The sequence below is a fragment of the Perca fluviatilis genome, chromosome 3 (assembly GCF_010015445.1).
Source record: "Perca fluviatilis chromosome 3, GENO_Pfluv_1.0, whole genome shotgun sequence".
NCBI classification, from domain to species: domain Eukaryota; kingdom Metazoa; phylum Chordata; class Actinopteri; order Perciformes; family Percidae; genus Perca; species Perca fluviatilis.
Genome location: NC_053114.1, coordinates 3,280,076 through 3,305,779, shown reverse-complemented (window position 1 = coordinate 3,305,779; position 25,704 = coordinate 3,280,076). Strand labels below are relative to the sequence as shown.

The 25,704-nt window shown below is 43.2% G+C and overlaps 1 protein-coding gene and 1 long non-coding RNA gene across 3 annotated transcripts; one reads left to right on the top strand and one right to left on the bottom strand.

The window, feature by feature from the left end:
* Positions 1-291: 291 nt before the first annotated feature.
* On the bottom strand, positions 292-25,704 carry slc7a6 (solute carrier family 7 member 6). 2 transcript variants are annotated; one of them, XM_039794180.1, is made up of 10 exons: positions 25,543-25,704; positions 18,539-19,126; positions 18,295-18,420; positions 6,534-6,678; positions 6,308-6,431; positions 6,125-6,228; positions 5,432-5,528; positions 4,421-4,570; positions 3,259-3,476; positions 292-1,157 (listed from the first exon to the last, which is right to left on the bottom strand). In XM_039794180.1, exons 2-10 carry the CDS (start codon positions 19,026-19,028, stop codon positions 1,094-1,096), a joined length of 1,518 nt encoding a protein of 505 aa, XP_039650114.1. In that variant the 5' UTR covers positions 19,029-19,126; positions 25,543-25,704; the 3' UTR covers positions 292-1,093. The 2 variants fall into 2 exon arrangements, with proteins under 2 accessions (XP_039650114.1, XP_039650115.1); XM_039794181.1 differs by having other exon boundaries at positions 3,259-3,442; positions 25,543-25,702.
* LOC120555480 lies at positions 1,925-2,808 on the top strand. Its single transcript, XR_005638716.1, has 2 exons — positions 1,925-2,428; positions 2,515-2,808. It is a non-coding gene; the product is annotated as an uncharacterized LOC120555480 (long non-coding RNA).

Here is a 25,704-nt window from a genome sequence, read left to right as displayed (position 1 = left end):
GTGAGTATATCTCCATGAATAACTTTCAAAACTTCTGCGATAGGAGGATTTCTCCAATTTAAACCATTCCTCGCCGGGATAGATACTTTAGAAATAATTGTTTGTTTAAACGTAGGTGACTAAAAGACAGAACTCTACAATAGATACCTAAATGAATTGCTATTTTGACTAAGTCTAAACATCTATTGATGCCTCGGGTACAGCACATTGAACACTTCAGCACCCAGAGAAGATAAAGAACGGGAAGGCTACAGCTTCCTACAACGCCAGAGTAGATTCAGCAGCAGACAATTAACCCAAATGGAAAAGGCCCAATGTTTTATTTCAACAGTTAAAATGCAATAACACACCTACCAGACATTAGACAATGACACCAAATGTACATAAAGGCAATGACATCCGGGTGATGGCTCAAAGTCTTCACATAGCAGCAGACAAAAAAAAACTATCTTCCCTTTTTTCCGTTCACTAAGCTTACATGATGGACAATTTATGATTTGTCTTTTCATTCACAGGTGAAATTATGCACATTCACACATAATGCATATATATATAGATATAGATATAGATATATATCTATATATATATAGATATATAGATATATATATTTATATCTTTCAGTTAAAGTGGGTTAAAACCATATATTAAAAATGTACTTTTTGTATAATCATTATCAGGTCCCTGTGGTCATGTGCAGCGCCTGTAAAATCTCACAGGCACATACTCTTTAAAAGGCATTATACAGTTACCTGTGGAACTAACGAGGCAGATCCTTTACAATAGAGGTAATTAAAAAGTGTGATGAAGAATACAAATAGCCATACTATGCAGTATAACAGTACTGTCAGTCCTTATGGTCGGAGTCTTTGAATGGCCTTGAATTCCAGGAGCATCCTGGGCATCTGGTAGCATTTTCAGTGTAAACAAGTCAGTGGCGTCTGAGAGCTTCAACGTGGTGAACAGTACAATAAAATCCTTTTTTTTTTCTTTTTTTTTTTCACAGAAGAATCCCTCGCCTGGCTGGCCCCGGTGACTTTCAGCTTTAAGATGTAGAGACTGCTGGTGTTGAGTTTTAAAGTGTTTGGGATGCTATTCACTTTTGTCCATCTCTGTTAGTACACAGTAGCAGGTGTGCTGGGCGGAGAGAGTCAGAGAACCTGCAGTAAGAGACAACAACATCCGAATGTATGAGAGAGGGGGAGGAACGATGCAGTTGCAATGACGAAGTGTGCCTGTTGGCTGTTGCCTTAAAGTGCTCATATTATGCTTTTGGGCTTTTTCCCTTTCCTTTATTGTGTGATATATCTTTTTTGTGCATGTTATAGGTTTACAAAGTATAAAAAAGCCCAAAGTCCCACCCAAAGGGACTTACCATCTCCAACAGAAAACACTGTTCACAAACTGCTCCAAACAGCTCTGTTGTAGTCCAGCCTTTACTTCAGAGACCAACGTGGGTCACTTTGTAATACATGTTATAATGCTCGCCTAGCTGCTAGCGTGGCACGCCCTCATACTCTGCTTCTGACTGGCTAGTAGTCCTTACCTAGCTACTGTCAGGGCACGCCCTCATACTCTGCTTCTGACTGGCTAGTAGTCCTTACCTAGGTACTGTAAGGGCACGCCCTCAAACTCTGCTTCTGACTGGCTAGTAGTCCTTACCTAGGTACTGTCAGGGCACGCCCTCATACTCTGCTTCTGACTGGCTAGTAGTCCTTACCTAGCTACTGAGCATGTGTGACTCCCAACAAAGATGGAACAGAAGTGAGATGCCTCACTCTGTAGCTAAAACAGAGAGCTCAACACACAGGGTGAAAAGAGGAGCCGCAGCAATGTGCAGTACAACAAAAATATGGTGGTTTTTTTTGTATTAAACCATGTAAACCTATTCTGATATAACCTCTAAATAAAATTATGAACCTGAAAATGAGCATAATATGAGCACTTTAAGGCGGATTTATGCTTCTACAGAGGCTCCACGCAGAGGTTTTTCGCCATAGCCTACGTTACCTGGCCTGAAGTTTCTGCTTGTGCGCTGTTGTCTGTGCCGATCTCTTTAAGAGAAGAGAAGGAGCGGCATGTGTGTGTGCGTGGGGAGTGTGTGACTCTAAAGTGTCTCCCCTGTTCTTTCTGACCACTGTCGGAAATCCGTATGTTATGGCTGGGGTCGGCTGGCTGTGAGTCTTTGTTTTTGTTTCCTAGTTCTATTTGATTTCCACTGTCGGTGTCCTCTGTTTGCCTGCCTTTTTCTGTTTCCTGTGTTTTTCCCCTCCTCCCGCTTTCTCCTGCCAGCTGACTGCACACACCTGCTCGTCGTTCCGCCATCACCTCTCCCTGCCGTACACACCTGCCAGCCATCTACAATCAAGCCCAGTATATAGACCCCGGATTCACTCATCATCTCCGCGTGATCGTTGCTTCAGCCACCTGGGTGAAACACCGTACAAGCTCTCAGAGACTCATTTTGTACTTCCCTGTCCTTGCCTGTGCTAACTCTGTCTGTGTTTCCTCTTACAGTTATCTCCTCCATTTCGCTCCGCTACCTCCAGTCAGCTGGCTTCACCATACGGTCCCCTCCTCACGGCTCCCTGTTCTGCCCCGCCTCCCCTCCTGTGTTCAGCCACTCCTCCTTTGACTCCCCGGACTCCAGTGCCTCCTCCTCGGCTCCCCTGGCCCTGGTTTCCCCGCGCTCCCCCAGCTCCTTCTCCATCCTACCTCCAGCCCCAGAAAACCCTCACTGCTGCCCCCGGCATCCACCTCCCCACTCCCATCCAGTTTCTGTTGCCCAATTAATCGGTTTTGTCGAGCCTTGCTTTTGGGTCCGTTCTGTCTCATAACACCGTACCAGAAAAAGTTAACCCTCTCCTTGATTTCATGTTCTTTATGGAGAAGGAGAACCAGGAAATGAGTCAAGAGAAATGCAACGCTACCAAGCCACGGCCGAGAGGACCAATCACAGTTGTTACTGTCTGCGTCGCAGCGACGTGTAGTTACATTTTCTACAGAGGTGCACGTCAGACTGCTGTAGGTAGGGTCTGTATCTCCACGTACCTACGTACGTACCCACAGCGTCATTTTAAAGCAGAAGAATAAATTGGCCTTTATTGTTACCGGCTGAGTTAACCTTTTAGCAGCGGCGTTTTGTTGTTTAACGACCCACGTTAGCTTAGCCTCGCGTAACACTACGTACGTACCCGCGGCGTAGATTTAACGCAGGACCATAAACTGGGCTTTAGGGTGCTGGATGTGCGGTACACTCACGCAGTAGCTTGGTGATGACAGGCGGCCGTTTGGATTCTGGTAGATAGACACCCAGGAAGTAGACGGGGACCCCCGACAGGGCAATGGCGATGCCAATCAGGGAGTTGACAGTGTCGCTGTAGAGAGGAACGGCCACCAGGAACACAGAACACAGACAGAACACCACCGGGTACACTAAGGACAGCTGCAGAGAGACAGATCAGGAGGCAGGCTGTGAGCTACACACACACACACACACACACACACACAAAAACCCTTGTAGTATTAGAATAGAATAGAATGCCATTTATTGTCATCATACACATGTACAACGAGATTAAAGCAACTCCTTTCCAGTGTCAACAATGTAATAAAATAAGTAGTGCAAAAGAAGAAATGGGGGTGGGGGGGTAAGTGGTAAGGTGCACAATTCTGAGACGCTATATACATATACAAAAAAATATATAAAGATAGATATGATTTTATATACAGTGTGATATACAGTGTGAAGTAATGATATTGCACAAATATCATAGTAATGATAAATTTGATGCAATTATTTTATAATAATGTAATTTTTTTATAGGTTATAGTTTTTGAAAGAATCAGTATAATGTTTCTCTCGCAGTGTTCCATGTTTGAGACAGATCCTAAGCCTCTTTTCATCATTTTTGACAGAAATGAATAGATATATTAGATAGATTAGATAGAGATAGATAGATAGATAGATAGATCTTTATTGTCACTTTGTGCAGTACAACGAAATTATGTTGGAGCCATCTACTTCAAATAGCAGCATAGAGTAAAAAGATATATATATATATATATATATATATATATATATACACACATACCCATACACCAGCACATTCTCACCCAAGCACATCTCACACATACACATTCATCTCACACATACACATTCATTCCATGTTCTCAATAAATAGCTAGAAAACAATAAACACAGCAGTTATGGCACATAGTTTGATTGCACTGAGGGAGCAAGGGATGTGTGTATGTTTTTATGTGTGGATGTGTGTATGATTTCTGTAATATGTTCACAGCTCTGGGGAAGAAGCTGTTCCGGAGTCTATTTGTGCGTGTGCTGGGGGTTCTCAGTCTGCCTGAGGGGAGGGTGGTGAACATGGTGGTGTCCGGGGTGGGAGGTGGGTTTAACTGGTCTTACCTTGAGAGGTCTGGGTCTGTCAGGCTCTTTCCAGCGGAGGTAGATCTGGCCGGCGATGGACAGACCCATGAAGAACCAGTAGCTGAAGCTGTAGTAGTTGATGAGCTGGAAGACATCCTCCACTGTCAGGTAGATCAGAGACATGATGCACTGGACAGTGGACGGAGGGAGGAAGGAAGCATGAAGACCGTGAGTAAATACATAAACTGTTTAAGACGTCAATGAATGTCACTTCCATTATCTTTAACTCTTAAATCATCAACACTTTTATTTACCTGAAGTGAACTGGTGAAGATAGATATATATATATATATGTGTGTGCTGCAGTTGGCAGCAGCGAAACAAGCTGCTATGTAATGTTAATGGGCAATTTCCCGACCGAATTTGAATCCGACCCGTCACGATTTCCTGCATGTCTTTCTCACCTAACTGCCCCGTCAGAAATTCAAGGTGGAAAAGCCCAAAAAAATAATCTTAAAAAAAAAAAAAACATTGTGGAAAGGATTCCTACAGAGACAGACCTTTTTGTTAAAGAGTAAGATCCTTTTTGTTTAGCAAGAAACAGCCATCCCCTAACCCACCAGACTCCATGTAAATAAACAGTAATTTTATCATCGGAAAAATACACTTCATTCAAAGTCCACAAAATAGCGATAGCGATTTCGGGGCTGTTTCTGGTTGAACAAAAAAGGATCTTACTCTTTGACAAAAAGGTCTATCTCTGTAGGGATTCTGTCCATAAAGTTGTCATACACTTAGAATAATAATCTGAACCTGTCAGCAGCAAAAAAAAAACACTTTGAGTGGATGGAAATTGACAGTGCAGATTTGCTCCATAGGATTACCTTAAGGCGCGGTTTGTGGGTGCCGGTTACAGCGTTCTCCCTTAATACCGGACCAATGTCATATAATTCCCTTAGACACCAATGCATGGGGAAATTACAGAAATGCCCTTTACGTTTGCTGTGGTTCCTCCACTACAATTAACGTGTAATTGATCCATTTTCTTACATTGAAGATCAGAGCAGGGATCGGAGTGAATCTCTCTATGTGGATCATGGACAGAGCATCTGGAAGGTGGCCCTCACGAGAGCCAACAAAGAACAACCTGGACACAACAAACTGAATGAATTAAGACGTATAGCATGACACTATGCAAAGTATCGGCCTTAAACCTCAAAGCCAGAGTAAATGTGTGTGTGTGTGTGTGTGTGTGTGTGTGTGTGTGTGTGTGTGTGTGTGTGTGTGTGTGTGTGTCCCAGCGCTGGAAATGGGGGGTTTAAGGGGCTGCAGCCCCCCCCCCAAGTCACCTACTACACAAAATGAAAAGACAAAGATCATGTTAACAAAAGCTGCTCTAAAGTAGGCCTAACATTTTTCCAAACCTTGCAGAGCAGCACAAAGCAGAATTCCTATAATTAAGCGGGACAGTGAAATGTTCTCAAATATGTGTGTGGTACAACCGGGCGATCAAGTAAAGTGAGCAAGCGGCAAACAAGCACAACGTGAGTGATAACTCAACTGTTACCCTGTTTTTTTTTTTCTCTGACAACACTACTCAAAATAGCAAGGCTCGCTGTTTGTTTTTAACGCACATTTAAAGACGGGGACGTCTGGTCACCGTGGACCTATAAGCTGGTCACATTAGTAAGGCAGCCCCCCTTTTGGTCAAAATAGGTTCCCGTGCGGCTGTGTGTGTCCTACCTGGATGCAGCTATGATGGAGGCATTGAGGCCTCCATAGCAGGACAGAGCCACAGCAAAGGGGATGGTCCAGCTCATCACACCGAGAGTGTGATCTGCAAATGTCTGAACCAGACACAGAAACTGGTTTAGCAACTGCAGTTTCATCTCACACACAGTTTAGGTAGGTAGTTGGTTCACTCACCACTGCCACCGCATCGCTGGCCAGTATAGCACTAACATCCAGAACAGCATAGTAGGCCACATTGGTGAGGATGTAGATGATGGTGACAATGGGCATGGAGATGGCGATGGCCATGGGCAGGTTCCTGAAACAACAGGACACTGCATCATTACCAGACTGATTCAAGTATTCCCGACTTGCTTCTGCTCAGCCTTTCTACAGAAAAGGGCAGAAAAGGAAAAGTTACCTTTCAGGGTTTTTGATCTCCTCAGTAACAAAGTTGAGGGTGTCCCAGCCGGAATAGGAGAAAAGGGCAGAGTAGAGCGCCAGCGCAATGTCACCGGGGTCTGTGGACGATCCCTGAAAGGACGATTCAAAGTTGTTTGTGTAACCTAGGAGAGAAAAAGGAGGGACATTTGCACAAAATGATCATAATACTGTTCACTTGTGGCCGTTCACAACTGCTGTTGATCAGTCCTTATCATTTCGCTGTCTATGGTTGCAAAGATTTCAGACTTTCTATAAAAAACACTTTCAGCCATGACAGTTCTTTAAAAGAAAAGTTGCCACAAAAAAGAGCTCACAGAGGATATGCCTAGTCAGTCAATATTTCACTAAAGACTGGAAAAGTGGTATTTCTGTGTTGTATGAATCTTACTTGCTGCTATCCATGTCCTTGATTATCACATGAATTGTTTGAGCCTCTGTCAGGGCATATCATATTCATTTTAATTGTCAAGCACCTTTACACATACAGTACAAGGAATGTATTCTATGCATTTAACCTATTCTAACTAATTAGGAGCATGGGGCAGACATAGTCTGGCGTCTGGTTAACAACTCCAAAGTTGTAATGCTGCTACCTGCCTTAACCCTCGTGTTGTCTTCCCGTCGACAGTGCAACTTTTGGTTTTTCTGGGTCAAAAAACGTTTTGGTCATCTTATTTGAGACCTTTGTCACTTTTCATGACGTTTTTGTTGTTTTTTTCAACGTTCTTTTATCTGTTTTTCTCCAAATGCTATAAAATTGAATAAAACACCCAAATTCAATGAAAGTAGTGAAATGATCTTTTAATTTACTTGTGGAGAGCGTTGTATGGAACCGTCCACGTTATTTTCTTTTGGACACTTTTCTTTTTTTGTAAAGGAAACCCAAATTTCTGATGTGGAAACTTTTTGAAAATGGGTCAAATTTGACCCGAGGACAACATAAAGGTTAAAGGCAATTGCAGGAGGTACCTAACATGCATGTTTTTTCATGTCTTTTATGGTGGGAGGAAACCCCCATGAACATGGGGAGGACATGCAAACTCCACACAGAAAGGCCCTGCCCGGACCGGGAATCGAACCCAGTTTTCAGCAGGACCAACCACTGAGCCACTGTGCTGCCACATAGAAGAACAATCAAATATACTATGTAGCTAAAGAAAATGCATTTCATTGCAGCGCCAATGGTATGACATGCATTACACTGCCTGTCTCCTAAATGGCCGTGGCCTCGTTTCAAAGTGTAGTGAACGTCATGTGGATGGATGAACAGTTATATTGTATTGTTATCCGATTCTTCTGCATGGTTTTCGGTCGCCTACTACTTCTGCATACTTTCAGCTACAAAAAACATTCAAATATCAAAATGTTCAGCTCTGCTTCCTGGGCCACATCAGCCCAATGCCTAACTGCTGTACTAATAGTATAACATAAAAATGTCAAAGTATTGTATGTTGAAAAAAATCATAAAAAAGTCATAGTATAGTATGTCGAAAAAGTCAGAAAGGTTATAGTATATCATGCAGACAGAAGGAGGTGGGGATTAAACTACTACTACTCAACCTTGTGGTTAAAACAAAACATGTTCTGCTTCCCCGTGAACCATCACCTTATCGTGGTGGAGAGGTTTGTGTGTCTCTGTGAACCTGAGGGCTGTGTTGTCTGGAGCTTTGTGCTCCTGGTAGGGTCTCCCAAGGCAAAGTGGTCTCAGGTGAGGGGCCAGACAAAGAATGGTTCAAAAACCCCAATGGAAAAACAAGGTAGAAATGGAGTGACCCTGCCCGGAGGAAGCCCGGGGCCCCCGTCTGGAGCCAGGCCCAGACGGGCGGGCTCGTCGGCGCAGCCTGGTGGCCGGGTTTGCCACGGAGCCGGGCCGGGCACAGCCCGAACAAGCTACGTGGCTCCCATCTCTCCAGCCCATGGGCCCACCACCTGTGGGAGGAACCGCTGAGTGCGCGCTGCCACATGGGTGGCAGTGAAGGTCAGGGGCCTCCCCGGACCAGACCCGGGCCGCAGCCGACGGGCTCTGGGGACGTGGAACGCGTCACCTTTCTGTGGGGAAGGAGCCAGAATGTGCGCGGGAGGTGGAGCGCTACCGGTTGGATCTGGTGGGGCTTACCTTTACGCACAGTCTCGGTTCTGGAACTGTACTCCCTGGATAGGGGTTGGACTCTTTTCTTCTTCCGGAGTTGCTCAGGGTGTGTGCGGGCCCGGGCGGGTGTGGGGATACTAACAAGCCCCCGGCTGAGCCGCCCACGTTGGAGTTTTACCCGGTGGACGAGGGTCGCCTCCCTACGCCGGGCGGTTGTGGGGGAAAACTCTGACTGTTGTTTGTGCATATGCACCAAACAGGAGTTCGGAGTATTCGGCCTTCTTGGAGACCTTGAGTGGAGTCCTGCATGGGGCGCCAGTGGGGGACTCCATTGTTCTGCTGGGGGACTTCAACGCACACGTGGGCAATGATGGAGACACCTGGAGAGGCGTGATTGGGAGGAACGGCCTCCCTGATCTAAACCAGAGTGGTTGTTTGTTGTTGGACTTCTGTGCTAGTCATGGATTGTCTATAACGAACACCATGTTCGAACATAGGGATGCTCATAAGTGTACCTGGTACCAGAGCACCCTAGCCAAAGGTCAATGATCGATTTTATAATCGTTTCATCTGATCTGAGGCCGTATGTTTTTGAACACTCGGGTGAAGAGGGGCAGAGCTGTCAACCGATCACCATCTGGTGGTGAGTTGGGTCAGGGGGTGGGGGAAGACTCTGGACAGACCTGGTAAGCCCAAACGTGTAGTGTGGGTAAATTGGGAACGTCTGGAGGAGGCCCCTGTCCAACGGACTTTCAACTCGCACCTCCGGCGGAGCTTTTCGTGCATCCCTGTGGAGGCTGGGGGCATTGAACCAGAGTGGACAATGTTCAAAGTTTCCATTGCTGAAGCTGCGGCGAGGAGCTGTGGTCTTAGGGTCTTAGGTGCCTCAAGGGGCGGTAACCCACGAACACCGTGGTGGACACCGGTGGTCAGGGAAGCCGTCCGACTGAAGAAGGAGTCTTTCCGGGATATGTTATCCCAGAGGACTCCGGAGGCAGTTGCAGGGTACGGGAACCGGCGGGCGCCGCAGCCTCTGCCGTGAAAGAGGCAAAGCAGCGGGTGTGGGAGAAGTTTGGAGAAGACATGGAGAAGGACTCTTCGTTCGGCACCAAAGTGCTTCTGGAAAACTGTTCGCCACCTCAGGAGGGGGAAGCGGGGAACCATCCAAGCTGTGTACAGTAAGGATGGGACACTGTTGACCTCAACTGAGGAGGTAATAGGGCGGTGGAAGGAGCATTTTGAGGAACTCCTGAATCCGACTAATACGCCCTCTATGTTAGAGGCAGAGCTGGAGGATGACGGGGGATTGGCGTTGATTTCCCGGGCGGAAGTCACTGATGTAGTCAAACAACTCCACAGTGGCAAAGCCCCGGGGATTGATGAGATCCGGTCCAGAAATGCTCAAGGCTCTGGGTGTGGAGGGGCTGTCCTGGTTGACACGTTCTCTTCAACATTGCGTGGAAGTCTGGAACAGTGCCAAAGGAGTGGCAGACTGGGGTGGTGGTTCCCCTTTTTTAAAAGGGGGACCAGAGGGTGTGTGCCAATTACAGGGGTATCACACTTCTCAGCCTCCCCTGGTAAAGTCTACTCCAAGGTGCTGGAAAGGAGGGTTCGGCCGATAGTCGAACCTCAGGTTGAGGAGGAACAATGCGGATTCCATCCTGGTCGGTGGGAACAACGGACCAGCTCTTCACTCGCAAGGATCCTGGACCGGGGCCTGGGAGTATGCCCAACCGGTCTACATGTGTTTTGTGGATTTGGAGAAGCGTATGACCGGGTCCCCGGGAGATACTGTGGGAGGTGGGTGCGCGGGAGTATGGGGTGAGGGGGTCTCTACTCAGGGCCATCCAATCTCTGTACGACCAAAGTGAGAGCTGTGTCCGGGTTCTCGGCAGTAAGTCGGACTTCGTTTCAGGTGAGGGTTGGCCTCCGCCAGGGCTGCGCTTTGTCACCAATCCTGTTTGTAATATTTGTGGACAGGATATCGATGCGTAGTCGGGGTGGGGAGGGGTTGCAGTTCGGTGGGCTGGGGATCTCATCGCTGCTTTTTGCAGATGATGTGGTCCTGATGGCACGCATGGCCCGCGACCTTCAGCACTCACTGGATCGGTTCGCAGTCGGTGTGAAGCGGTTGGGATGAGGATCAGCACCTCTAAATCGGAGGCCATGGTTCTCAGCAGAAACCGACGGAATGCCTTCTCCAGGTAGGGAATGAGTCCTTACCCCAAGTGAAGGAGTTTCAAGTACCTTGGGGTTTTGTTCGCGAGTGAGGGACAATGGACCGGGAGATTGGTCGGAGAATCGGCGTAGCGGGGTGCGGTATTACATTCCATCTATCGCACCGTTGTGACGAAAAGAGAGCTGAGCCAGAAGGCAAAGCTCTCGATCTACCGGTCAGTTTGCGTCTACCCTCACCTATGGTCATGAAGGCTGGGTCATGACCGAAAGAACGGGATCCAGGGTGCAAGCGCCGAAATGGGTTTCCTCAGGAGGGTGGCTGGCGTCTCCCTTAGAGATAGGGTGAGAAGCTCAGTCATCCGCGAGGAGCTCGGCGTTGAGTCGCGCTGCTCCTTTGGCGTCGAAAGGAGCCAGTTGAGGTGGTTCGGGCATCTGGTGAGGATGCCCCTGGGCGCCTCCCTAGGGAGGTGTTCCAGGCGTACCCCAGCTGGGAGGAGGCCTCGGGGAAGACCCAGGACTAGGTGGAGGGATTATATCTCCAACCTGGCCTGGGAACGCCTCGGGATCCCCCAGTCGGAGCTGGTTAATGTTGCTCGGGAAAGGGAAGTTTGGGGTCCCCTGCTGGAGCTGCTCCCCCCGCGACCCGACACCGGATAAGCGGACGAAGATGGATGGATGGATGGATGGATGTTCTGCTTCCTGAGCCACATTAGCCCAATGTTTAACCACCGTACTAATGAAGCTCAGCGTAAGTTCTTACAGGAAGACTTCATATTCCTTTTTTCATCGCTCATAATGATCAGCTGTTTCATGGTATGTCACTTGTCAGTAGTAAATCAGATCAAACTGTGTCATTGTTAGTAAACCAATCAGAGTCGGCCATTTGTCATGAGCCTATCACAGTATGACATCCTGCTTCAAATCTGCTCTCTCCTCCGCGGTTGTCACTTGTCGTTTCAGGAATAGAGTGCGTCCCGCCTCCTCCCCTTCTACCGCCGGTGGTCTCGCCCACGGCCTCGGGTATCGTCTGCGCTTGGCTGTCGATTGGTTCCTCTGCTCCTTCATCACCACCACCAGTGTCTGGACTCCATCGGGGGATATGTTTGGGTTTCATTAACCCTTTATGACATTTGGTTTCGATGGAGTCCAATCTCCAGAGACCCGTTACATTTACATGTTTGTCTGTACAATAAATATGTTCATAATTGCAAGGAAGTCTATCCTGATTGAAATCGTATAACATGTGAAGGTATAAAAATGTCATAGTATTGTATGTTGAAAATAGTCCTAGTATAGTATGTCGGAAAAGTCAGAAACAAGTAATAGTATAGTATGTCAAAAAAAGTCATAGTATGGTACAGTATGTCCAAAGAGGATAAATTGGTGCTTTAACGGTTCTCAGAGGTGTTGGAAAAAAAAAAGATGAATCCATTTTTGGAATTCTATGAATCGATTTTGAATCAGTAGAGCTTGAATCGAGATACGAATGTGAATTGATTTTTTGAAAACAAAGTCATAGTATAGTATGTCAAAAAAAGTCATAGTATAGTATGTCGGAAAAAAGTGGGAAAAAGTCATAGTATAGTACATGTCAAAAAAAGTGATAAGAAAGTATTAGTATAGTATGTCAATAAGGTGATAAAAAACTCACTGTCAAATGTCAAAAAGTCATAGTATACTATGTTGAAAAAAGTGATTAAAAAGTCAGTATAGCATGTCAAAAAAGTTATAGTATAATATGTCGAAAAAAGTGAAAAAAGTCATAGTATAGTATGTCGGAAAAGAGATCAAAAAGTCATAGTATAGTATGTTGGAAAAGAGATCAAAAAGTCATAGTATAGTATGTCGGAAAAGAGATCAAAAAGTCATAGTATAGTATGTCGAAAAAAGTCATAGTATAGTATGTCGGAAAAGAGATAAAAAAGTCATAGTATAGCATGTCGGAAAAGAGATAAAAAAGTCATAGTATAGCATGTTGAAAAAAGTGATAAAAAAGTCATAGTATAGTATGTCAATAAAGTGATAAAATAGTCATAGTATAGTGTGTCGAAAAAAGTAATAAAAAGTCATAGTATAACGTTGAAAAAAGTCATAGTGTAGTATGTCAATAGAGTTATAAAAAGTCACTGTATAGTATGTCGAAAAAGTGATTAAAAAAAGTCACAGTACATACAGTATGTCGGAAAAAGTGATAAAAAAAAGGATAGTGTCGGAAAGTGCATTTATCTCTTCAAAGCAAACTGTATACACGAACTCTTCATTCCTGTAAAGTAGGTCTTTAAAGTAATTGCAGCCTACAAGACTTGAACTCTCAACCTTCTATGTTTTAAGCATTCTCTTATCACCCTACACTATGTAATCTGACAAACCAGTTTATGTTTTCTTCATTTTTGTCTTTTTCACTTAGTAAATTAGACCTGAAAACAAAACATATGAGAGTTGATTACTCAACCTCCTGTCTTCCAATTTTTCTCTTATCACTCTAAGCTATCCGAAAAGTTTACGATTTTGGCATATTCGTCTCTTTCACTTAGTATATATTGGACCTCAAAACTTAATGACAGATATAACATTTGAACACTCAACCACATGGCTTCCAATCATTCTCTTATCAACCTAAGATATTTAACCTGACACATCAGTTTTTGTCATATTTGTCTCTTTCACTTACTAAATTGGACCTCAAAACTTACCGAAAAATATAAGGTTTAAACACTCCTCCTTCTGTCTTCCAATCACTCTCTTATCACCCTAAGCTATCTAACCTGATACAAAGTTTATGTTTTCGTAAGTAAATCATAGTATGTCGAAAAAAGTGATGCAAAAAAAAAAAAAAAAAAAAAAAAAAAAAATTAAAGTTTAGAAAACAATGCTCTGCTTTCTGAACCACATCAACCTAATGTCTAACTGCTGTACTAACAATAACTAAAAATGTCATAGTATAGTATGTCGAAAAAAGGGATCAAACAGTCATAGTATAGTATATCGAAAAAGTGATTAAAAAGTATAGTATAGTATGTCGAAAAATAGTCATAGTATAGTATGTCGAAAAATAGTCATAGTATAGTATGTCGAAAAAAGTGATTAAAGTCTTAGTATAGTATGTCGAAAAATAGTCATAGCATGTCGAAAAAAGTGATTAAAAAGTCTTAGTATAGTATGTCGAAAAATAGTCATAGTATGTCGAAAAAAGTGATAAAAAAGTCATAGTATAGCATGTCGAAAAAAGTGATTAAAAAGTCTTAGTATAGTATGGAAACAAAGTCATAAAAGTCATAGGAGCATGTCCGAAAACGTTATAGTATAGTATGTTGTAAAAAGGGATTAAAAAGTCATAGTATGGTATGTCAAAAAAACTGATAAAAAGTCATAGCATAGTATGACAAAAAAGTAATAAAAAGTCATAGTATACTATGTCAAAAAAGTAATAAAAAAGTCATAGTATACTATGTCAAAAAAGTAATAAAAAAGTCATAGTATAGTATGATAAAAAGGTAAAAAGTCCAGTATGACAAAAAAGTCATTCAAAAGTCATAAGCCCTATTCGCACGGGATAAGTATTATCTAGGGACCTCGTGTGAATTATAAATTACCCCCCCACGTCTGAGTGTCATCTGGCGCATTCGAACGGGATAAGCGAAGCCTGTGATTTTACTCGAATTTACTGACATTAAGCAACAGTAGAAACATGGGTGTGGGTAGCTCTGCTACGTGTGTTTGTGTGTGGTAAGATCTCGAGGACACACACGCACACACGCACACACACACACACACACACACACACACACACACAGACACACACACACACACACACAATCTCAACCGGGTAGTCAGTCATCGTCCGAACTGCGACCTCTCCTTTTTCTTTCTCTCACTTTTTTCTCCGGGTGGTGTCAAGCAGGGTCCGGTTAGATGGATAAAACAAAACATTTCACCAGGTTAAAATCTATTAGCTCAAGCTTTACGCTTGATTTATTTGTAACATTAACCTCTAATTATGAAGTGAGCCCCCTCGCTTGATTGTGCATTATTTTTGATAAGCTATTGCTTGGAGATGTCTTGTCGTTATCTCTAGATGTATGATACAAAATATATTTAACGCATGCTGCTATACATGTCATCCATCGCCATCTAATCATTCTTTTTGTCTTCGCACTTGTGGTGGTTTTCATCTTTCTCTTTCTGCAAATTGTATATGATGTATGGATCATATGATGTATGGATCATATGCTGGGTCATATGACCCAGCACCCAAAACACTGTCAAAACACTCCAACGCACCCTCCATTCTTCGCCAAAGATGGATAAAAAGGCGCAAAAGAATGAAATAGGTACCTTGAAAAAACAAAAAAGCCCGCCAAATCCTGGACAAATCAGAGATGCCGATTCGCACGGGACTAATATTATCACAGGACCTCCTTTTTCAGCGAAATATGGTAGGTCATTTGCGGGGGAATTATTACTTTACAAATTACAGACATGACCGATTCGCACGGGATTAAGATCACAGACAACCTCCGCAATTATTACAAATGACTGGAGGTCACCAGGTAATACTTATCCCGTGCGAATAGGGCTATAGTGTAGTTTTTTGGAAAAAAGTCATTTGCTGTCAGGGGCGGACTGGGACAAAAGTTCAGCCCTGGCACTGTAGCCACACCAGCCCACATTACCACGCCCATGCAACCCCACCCACGGACACGTGCATTCACTAAATACATTTGTGTACAGGTGGTGTAATAATATAAGCAGTACCTTATGTAACAGATTTTTAAACATTTAATATAAGTAACTGGCAAACAATGCTTACTGCTTTTTAAAGAGCATACATTTATAACAAATTTACACTGCCTGTTTATGCCGTTTGTATACTGTCATTCTCTACAGTATGTTGTATGTTGTCACTGTCTGTCTGTTCGATTGTCTGTGTTTCTCTCTGTTGACACTGTACATATTGTCTGTCTGGTTCTCCATCTTTTTATATAGCGCTTTTCTAGTCTTAACGACTACTTAAAGTGCTTTTTATAGTACAGGAACCATTCACACAAAAAATTGTGAATGTGGCCGAGGCTGCCGTACAAGGTGCCACCTGCTCATCAGGTAAACATTCACACACATTTACACTCCGATGGCACAGCATCAGGGGTAACTCAGGGTTCAGTGTCTTGCCCAAGGACACTTCGGGATGGAACTGCAGAGCCAGGGATTGAACCACCAACCTTCCGATTGGCAGGCAAACTCTCTACCATTTAGCCACAGCCGCCCCTATCCCCTTTTAACTCTCTAATTCTGCAATTTAAATATGTTTTTATGGCTGTGATATACTTCAGGGTTTTTCCTTTCTCAGAATTGGCTTTTGGGGTAACACATAAAGTTTTGAGGGTAAAAGACTTCAATTCCTGCATTCTGATACATTTTTAGGAACCAATTTATGGTAAAAACGTCTATATTTATGGCAAGGAAATAACAAAATTCTGGTGGCAGGTAACAATTCAAAATACAAAATATAATGGAATATTATGATATTCAGTAGTCCAGTAAGGAGGCTTTCACATCTGGGACATGGGCCGGATACGACAACACTTGACCCCAAGGTCCAGTTGTTTTAAATAGCATGAACATGGCTTTATGGTAACTGTTTTTCCCCAAGGGGCACGTTTTGCTCCCAAGTTCCCAAGTGTAATGTTTTCTACATTCTATTGATCAAAAATGATCAGTGATGTTGAATATAGCTACAGTGTAACCACCACAGTTTATGCATACATGTGAACCACAGATTAATTGCAGAGTTTAACCTACATAGTGTAAAACTAAACACTATGTGAATGGGGCACAGCAGAAAGACGGAGCAGAACGACGCTGCTTGTTCAGGGTTTTCATGTGTACTACTATAGGCCTACACTTCGCATCAGGCGTTAAAACCAACTACAAATCAGACGTTTTTTAACCGTCTCAATTTGATAGCCTACTGATGCCGTCAGATGGCCGCGCTCCGGTGGAGCTCTGCGCCCGTCAGCAGCGGCTTCTCGCTGCACAGCCAGTCCCCCAGAGCAGCATGATCACCGGGAGGGTCCGGTACAGCCTGAACCCTGCAAACGGAAATCCCGTTTGAAGGTGATATGTGCTTGATTTTGACTGAACGTCACAATTTGAGTAATCTCTGGATGGTTCTGTCGGCCCATCTCGGTACCAGGCTGGCCGTTGCCGACTGGCCTAATGCTTGATTATTATTATAACTATAGTGAAATCGTGCAAGCGATAAAAACCTATCCTATGCGCTGTCGGCCTGTAAAGACAATTTATTTGTATATTATAAAAAAAAATCTGACCGGCCCACATTTAAAAAAATGGTCCGGCCCCTCTGGCATTTGCCAGAATTGCCAGATGGCCAATCCACCCCTGTGCGCAGTAGCTAGGTAAGATTACATAAACTAGCTAGCTGTTTCTCCAACTTCGGCCTGTACAAGGCAGGATTAGCCGGGAGACTTCTTCTAAACAAGGGCACACTTCCAACTTTGTGTGGAATACCTGCCGAACAGGGACATGTAAGTAGTTCTATACAATTTATGTTGTAGATTAGGGTGAATTTGTGTGTGTTGTAGCAGTGTTTTGCCATTGAGAATGAGCTAACATGTGGTTAGCCCCCCTAGGCCCCTCGTTTCGGCTAGTGACGTAGAAAGCCGTGCAGATTTTGAACAGCTCACCCGGAGACTGAAGGCAGGACACATTCAGAAACCGTATCTCACTCAAAACAGGATGGATGTTTTTTTTTCAAAGTTAGTATGAGTGTGGAAGCACCAGAGACACAAATAAAAAAAGTGTTTTTTTCATAACATGGGCACTTTAAGGCCTCTTTACAGTCGCTGTTCCCGACATGTCGCACACAATGTGACGTCAAAATGAGGTTGTGCACCACTCTAGTTTTTTCAAAGTGGAAACAGGAAGCATGGACGAGTTCGAGGAGAACCGGATGCCAGGACTCTCAGAGTGACTGCAAGTCTGTCTTGTAAACTTACTGGGTTAAGATGAGCTCTTTTATGGTGAATGAAAGGCTCGATCCCACCAAGTAGGTCATCGAATCAAATCGAAACATTGACATCAATGATGCTGCCAGTTCTGCCATTGTTTACCTTTTTCTTTTTCTTCTAGTCCGTAGAAATAGCAAAGTCGGTAGCCTTTCCTCAGTTGCGACACCTCTGTTCAGGAAAAGTTTGCAACTAGTGTCACGACCACCATACGCCAGTATAAATAGTTACGGCGCTCCCCTGACGTCACACTGTCGTGTGACAGGTCAGGAATGGAGAGTCTACTGAACACTTAAGGATCTGCTGCTAGTGTCCTAAAGATGCATGGCAGTGGAGAAAACCCACGTATCACAAATACAGGAAATTACTCTGAGTTGGGGTGTCTCGGTTCTAAAACCGTCTCTGGAACAACATGAAAAGGTTAGTACTGCAGTGACACCACTCACCCTGGCTCAGCTTGACGATGCCGGTAATGATGATCACGATGAGGGCTGCCACCTTGGCATAGGTGAATATGTCCTGCACGCGGGTTCCCCACTTTACATAGGTGGAGTTGATTAATGTCAGTAAGCCTGGGGGAGAGAGGAAAGCTTCATAGGTATTCTTGGTGCTGCGTCTACTCCTGTAGGGAACAGCGAGCCAGACATCAGCAAACAGCAGTGGCACAGAGAGTAGCTCAGAAGTACTTACATATACACGCTGCAGCGAGGAGCCTGCTTGCTACGTATGGCGGTTCACATGTTGGAAATAGCGGCTGCACCAAGTAGTTTGCAAACGTAATGGCTATGACCGCCTGGCTGGTGGGCTCAATAATCAACAAAGATGTCCACAGGCGAATGAATGCAATGAAGCCGCCAAATGACTCCAGGATGTATGCGTAGGAGGCTCCTGATTTGGTGATGGTGGTGCCCAGCTCAGCATAGCAGAGGGCCCCCACCACAGAGAACAGGCCGCCAATGGCCCAGATGACAAGCGACAGCCCATACGAGGCGCTGTAGATTAGCACACCCTTGGGGGAGACGAAGATGCCAGAGCCGATCATGTTTCCTACGATCAGGCTGACTCCGTTGAGCAGCGAGATCTCCTTCTTTAGCTGCATGCTCTCTTTGGGTGGCTCCGAAAGATTGGAGGAGTGGCCAGCACTGCCCTTCATCTTCATGGATTCTTCATGGTCGGCCATGCTGTCGTCGTCTCAGAGCCTTTAACAGCAGGAACTGAGGACCTGAGGGCTGCGGACACGATAGACCCTTGTCCCTGTCTGGCAACCTCTGGAACAACCTGTCCAACAGATTGAGATGTAACACGTCATTGTTGGTGACAAACAGAGGAGTTCATGCTAAATGGTGAGTCAGAGGAGTGTCTATTGGCTGGTATTTCATCTCTAATGTGTCAAACACTGGTAAAGGAAAGGTCATCGCCTGAGGCAGGAGTTGGCAGGGAAACAGGGAAGAGGTTTGAGATGAACAGATAACAGAAAGGGCAGTGAGAGTGGAAACATTAACCGCAGAAGTAGGAGGGGGGACATAACATAATGCCCTGACACTGGGTGATTATGATGCTAACGGTGATTCAGTGGGGCCAGTTCTCATGCATCAAGATCAACTAAATGACAGAAATGAAATACGCTCAACATGTCAAAGAGCATGGGAGCTGGTCCAATTTGCCTATCAAAAGACATTGGGGAAAAATGCAAGTGATGCATGGCTGTAATAAAACTAGTCAACTGCCAAAAAAATAATCTTGTGAATGATATAGCATCAACAAAAGACAAAACACAACTACAAAGGAAGAGGCCATAAAGCAAGCATTTTTAATACATTATGCATTATATGCAACTATTAAACCTTTTGTTATGCCATGCTTTGACACCATCTGCATTCTTAGAAACACACAAAAATAATAAGTTCAAAATAAAAATAGAAAAGATCAGAAAAACTTTGCCATTTACTAACTTAATATTTGTCATCAGTTGTATTTGTTGACCCAACTAGATGGCGCTCATGCACCTTTCTCTTAAAACCAAGAGCGCCATCTAGTGGGCTCAGAAAATAAATGAAATGGTTCACAAAGCTACATTTGGACATCACTAACCCCTCCCCTACCCCGGTAACACTTTATAATAACCATCACTAATAAATGGTAAAGTGATAGTTAATCAAACTTTAGTTAATAGTTCTTTTACTGTTAACAAACAACAAAATCAGTGTTTCCTCTATGTTGATTTGACCGTGGCGGCCCCCCACGGCAACATTTCTGCCCCCCACGGTATCAGAAATAGGGCTGCATTGTTAGAGTGCATGTCGGAGAATAGTGCGGACACACGAGGATAACTAGCCAGTTGAGATGGTGTGTGTACGTCCTTGAGAACTGTAGCCTAAGTCGTATAACTTCTGTTGTCAGTTCATTTAAGCCTGGTCTTGCAAATTTAAATTAAGTTAACTGGTGATTTTCATTGTTTGTATTCTTCACCTGCTAGCTAAATTGCATGTGGCTGTTGATTCCATATAATAGCGATTGCTGAACGCCCTCGCTCACGTTTGTATTTGAGGTGCATTATTTACATGCTGAAGTAGTTACACTGCATTAAGATAATGTAATTAATAGTGGGTTTATTGTTATTTGCTACAGAATGCTTAGCCTATATGTCAAGCTCAAAGTTGGCCTATATCGTAACTCAAAAAATACAGTTCAATCACAACTGAAAATGTGCCTCATTGTGTGTGAATAGAGGTGAATAAATATATTTGTTTTTATTATTTTGGGGGGTGGGGGGGGGGGACCTGCCCCCACTGCTAAAATAAATCCTAAAGGAAACACTGGAAATAGTTCTTTTACTGTTAACAAACAATGAAATAATGATTGATAATGTTGCTAATTATTAGTAATGTTATAATTTGTTATTTTATCATTAGTTTAGTGTGATATAAAATAATATTATGAACTTAGATAGATAATACTTTGTCAGTGGTTAATAATTGTTTTGTAAACATCTATAAACATTATTTGGATGGTTATAATAAAGCAACGAATGCTTATAATAATTAGTTAATGACTAATAAATGGTTTATAAAGCATCAAGTAAGATTAATTTGGCCCAATATAATATAATATATAAAATGTCATGATGTGAGCAATAATAAACTGTTAAAATAACAAACTATAGCATAACTAATAATAAGTACACATTATTAATTATCATTATGTTGTTAGTTAACAGTAAAATAACTTAAAGTGATGGTTCGGAGTAATTTCACCCTAGGGTCCTTTGCACCATGACCTCGAGCCAAACACCCCCCCAGAAGCTTTTTTCACCTGGGTCTAACATTGGGAGAGTTAGCGTAGAGTAGCGTAGAGTAGAGTAGCGTTAGCCGCTGAATAGCTTAGCGCAGAGGCTAATGGATCCGAAGTGTCTCTTAACATTACCCCACTAATAATGCCCGAAATGATACCAAAGGTCTACACTAGTATATATAGGTTATGCACTCATAAAACGATGGATTGTAAAGTTTGTAAGTACACCAGAAGTGTATGTAAATAACACTTGCCTGCTGGCTTCTGCTCTCTGCTGCTGCTGCTGCTGCTGTTACTACCGGGCAGTAAGAGTGCTTAGGGACATCTACAAATTACAACACCGAAAAGAGATGCAACAAAAATATTTATTAATTTAATGATTAAATAAGGTAATGTCTCCAAACTTACCTCAATTATTACTTGTCTCCTGCTAGTTATACTACAGCACTTACTTTAAAAAATAAGTTAAATAAAAAAATATTTTTGTTGCATCTCTTTTCGGTGTTGTAATTTGTAGATGTCCCTAAGCACTCGTCTTACAGCAGCAACAACAACAGCAGAGAGCAGAAGCCAGCAGGCAAGTGTTATTTACATAACCTTCTGGTGTACTTACAAACTTTACAATCCATCGCTTTATGTGGGCGTAACCTATATATACTAGTGTAGACCTTTGGTATCATTTCGGGCATTATTAGTGGGGTAATGTTAAGAGACACTTCGGATCCATTAGCCTCTGCGCTAAGCTATTCAGCGGCTAACGCTACTCTACGCTAACTCTCCCAATGTTAGACCCAGGTGAAAAAAGCTTCTGGGGGGGTGTTTGGCTCGAGGTCATGGTGCAAAGGACCCTAGGGTGAAATTACTCCGAACCATCACTTTAAGTCTAATTAACTATCAATTTACCATTTATTAGCGATGGGTATTATAAAGTTTCATGTTCGCTTGGTAATAACATCATAACTTATAAGGGACAAATATTGTGAAATTGACCTAAAGATGGTATGATTTCTGAGAATGATCTGAGCTATCTCCAGACAGGGCTTAGAGAGAAGACGAGATCTAGATGAGGGAAGAGCAGGTTAGACTAGAGCAGCAGTAGTGCTGCGTGAGTGTAGGTTTGGAATGTACAATTTACAGTACAACAGCATAACTGGGACTGAAGGCCGCGTCACGTTCCACAATGGGCTTGGTGCTTGTGTGTTGTGTCCGTGCACATGTGGGGTGCATGCTTCAGTTCAAGCATTAAGCATCTCTTCCACATGCACAAACTCACCAGCACACCACCTGTCGGCAATAACAGACCGATCAATGACTCAAACAACCACACTGCTGTTAACTGCAATCTCATTGCTCAACAACGGGGCACTGCCCGCACACAGATCAACAAACGTGTGGTGTGAGTTTTTATATGTGTGTGTGAACCTGTGAAATGTGTCAAGCATTTGCAACGCGGCTTACAATCCTGAAGAAGACATAACACAGGTGTACAGTTAGGCTAGACCTTGTGATACTCCATCCAAAACGCGTCAAAACAAGCATGCAAGCATTGTCATTCAACACAGATAGTTTCTTATGACTCCTGAATATAATTTCAAGATCAGCCAATCCTGTCCACTGCTGCTATCATGTGATTTTGATATCCTGGGTTTGAATTTGGTGCCATGCAGGACCTCCATGATGGGGTTTGGTCACCCTCAAGGCTTGAAGTACCCAAAAAAGACTTAAAAGACAAACGGGAAGCTGAGTACAATGCAGAGTAAATAATTGTCTAGTGTTGAGAGAACATTGTGTGCTTGGACTGCTTTGTTAGATGCTGGGAGTGCTGTGGACGAAGTACACACTGTGATACACTGGTAAGATAAAATTAGGCCTATATTTAACCACGTATCCAGTTAATATAAATAGCTCACGTTACTGTATTGTGTAAAAAGTTAACTTAATTTAATATTGTATGTTGCGTTTTCTTTTGCGGTGTTCAAATGTTCCACCAAAACAAGTTCCTTTCCAAGGCCACTTTGCAGAGCAACGGCCACTGTAACTGGAGCTTAGGGCCGCCCAACACCATTGTTATTGGTTTAAAGACATGCAAACAACTCAGAAGGTATGTCTGGTGTAGCCAGACCCCACAGCGCTGTGGAGATAGGTCTGGATGCAAAACAATGTTACGCTTAGAGCTGAAACGATTAGTTGATCGACAGAAAATTGATCTGCAGCATTTAGAAAGCTAAAATGTCAAACATTCTGTGTTCCAGATGTTGTAATGTGAGGATTTGCTGCTTTTCTCTGTAGTCTTTTATCATTGTAAACTGAATGTCTTTGGGATTTGGTCGGTCAGACAAAACAAGCCTTTGGAATACACTATGTAAATATCAGCTTTTGGAAATTGTGACAAACTTTCAAATCAACTTATTGGAGAAAATAATTGCCACATTATTCGATATTCGATAAAACATTAGTTGCAGCCCTACTTACATTGATCATTCTCCACTAGTGTGTATGTGAGCATGTGCAGTATGTTTTTGGGTGTCTGAGACAGTGAGATGATTATCAACTGTGGCTGCATGCCATTGCCGTTGTTTACGACGTAGCGAGTAGTAGAGTTTGCTAAGTAACCAGAGACAGGCTCAGTGCTGGAGGAGCTCCAGCCAGGTAAACATGGCACGGAGCTCCTGATAATGTAAACTAATCATCTAATGCTTCCAGTGGTGTAGTCTAATGTATTTTAGCGTGTATACAGTATAACTTATATAAATATGGAGCAGAATGGACATATCAAAGTGGGGCGTCTGGGTGTCCTCCCCCAGGGACATTTTGAGAGTCAAATACTTAATTTCATTCATTCTGATACACTTATAGGCCCCGATTTACGGTGGAAATACTTTAAGTTAGCCTATGCGAAGGAAAACACAGATGACAATTCAAAATATATTAAACATATAATGTGAAGTATGTTGTTGCGTGTCACTGAGCATTTCTAAGTGGGTATATGCCGGAAATCCTGGAGCTTTCTTAGTGGCTATACTGCGCATACCTGCGTATCACGTAGACTGCACCACTTACTGCTTCCCTTTCCTTTCCTTTTTTCTTTTTCTTTTTTTTTAAATCTGTGAAACAGACGTTGTTATCTTGTTCTTACAGTAGTTTGTAATTTCATTTATTTGACTGAGATAAACTAATATACATTTCCAAACCTTGGCATTCTGTTTCCAAACACAAAAATGTCACAAGAACGACAACTGCCAGTGAGACATTTTTCAAGTTGGATATACTGTTACAGATTTTATGCACGAAAGTTTACATTTCAAGGTTGAACTTTAAATATGGCAACTTCAAAAATTATGCTATTGACATGTGTAGTAAAGTTAGCCAAGTTAAGTGCGTGAAAAAAAAGGAAACACTAAGGCATCTTGTGACATATAGTTGCACAAATATAGGCCTACTTAAGTTCAGTTTTGAGGCTTTGTGAGCAGGGATGCCATATGCTATATATAGTATGTATGTTACATGTTGAATTTAGGCTATATTATTATATACTGCGGCCCACATCATAAGAAACATGATCATTAAAAAAAACAAAAAACATCGTAACATTGTTTAACGCTACAAAGCATCCTGGGCCGGCGTTTTCTTCCTCAAATAGCCGGTGTCGATGCTTTGTTTAACGACGTTAAAACGGAATGCCTAAACCTGACTTCCGATTATGACTTTCAAAATAAAGCCACAAATAAATCCGTCGCAACTTTAGTAGCTCTCTTTCTCTCTCTCTCTCTCTCTCTCTCTCTCTCTCTCTCTCTCTCTCTCTCTCTCTCTCTCTCTTTCTCTCTAACTGTTTTACTGAATATGTCAAGTTTATTTCTGTAGACCAAACAGTCTCGGACAGCTGTCGTGCAATAGCAAAACAATGACTTCAAATATTTGCTGTTCTTAGATCGATATGGAGCCTATAACAGGCTTATGAGCTCTAAATAATAATAGGTACATTTCCCCCACCAATTCTAACAATGTTAGAACGTTACTTGCATTACACTATTCGATGTGGTTCAAGACTTTAACGTTAACGTTGTACTACAACTGACCCATTGCACCGCATGGCTTTGATTACTATACTGCCGAAACATGTCTGCTTTCAACTCGCCTCAACAAAATGAAACAGAGACTGGCACAAATTGTTTTTTTTTATGAATTTCTACATCGCTAAATTGGGCTTTCATTTTGAATGCGAACCTCCGGTGGTATCCGGGCTGTCTGCGGTTAGCTTACCGCGACTCCGAACAGGCGGGGCACGTCTTCGCCCCTTTTCTGTAACGTTATCTAAATTCAGGTAGCTCTAGCTTCGGCGAATACGCAGACATCGTTCCGTTTAAACTCAACTATTAAAGTATTCCTGTTTGTTTTAATCTTACCTGTGCTGCCTTCGCCTCCTGCCTAGCGGGATTGACAGCCAGCCAACCCAGTGTCCATTAGCGAATGCATCAGCACCCGTAAACAACTGGCTGCTGCTGGGCTGTATGTACTGCTGCTGCTGCTGCTTCTCAGAACAGACGTCATGGGAGTGACGCTGCTAT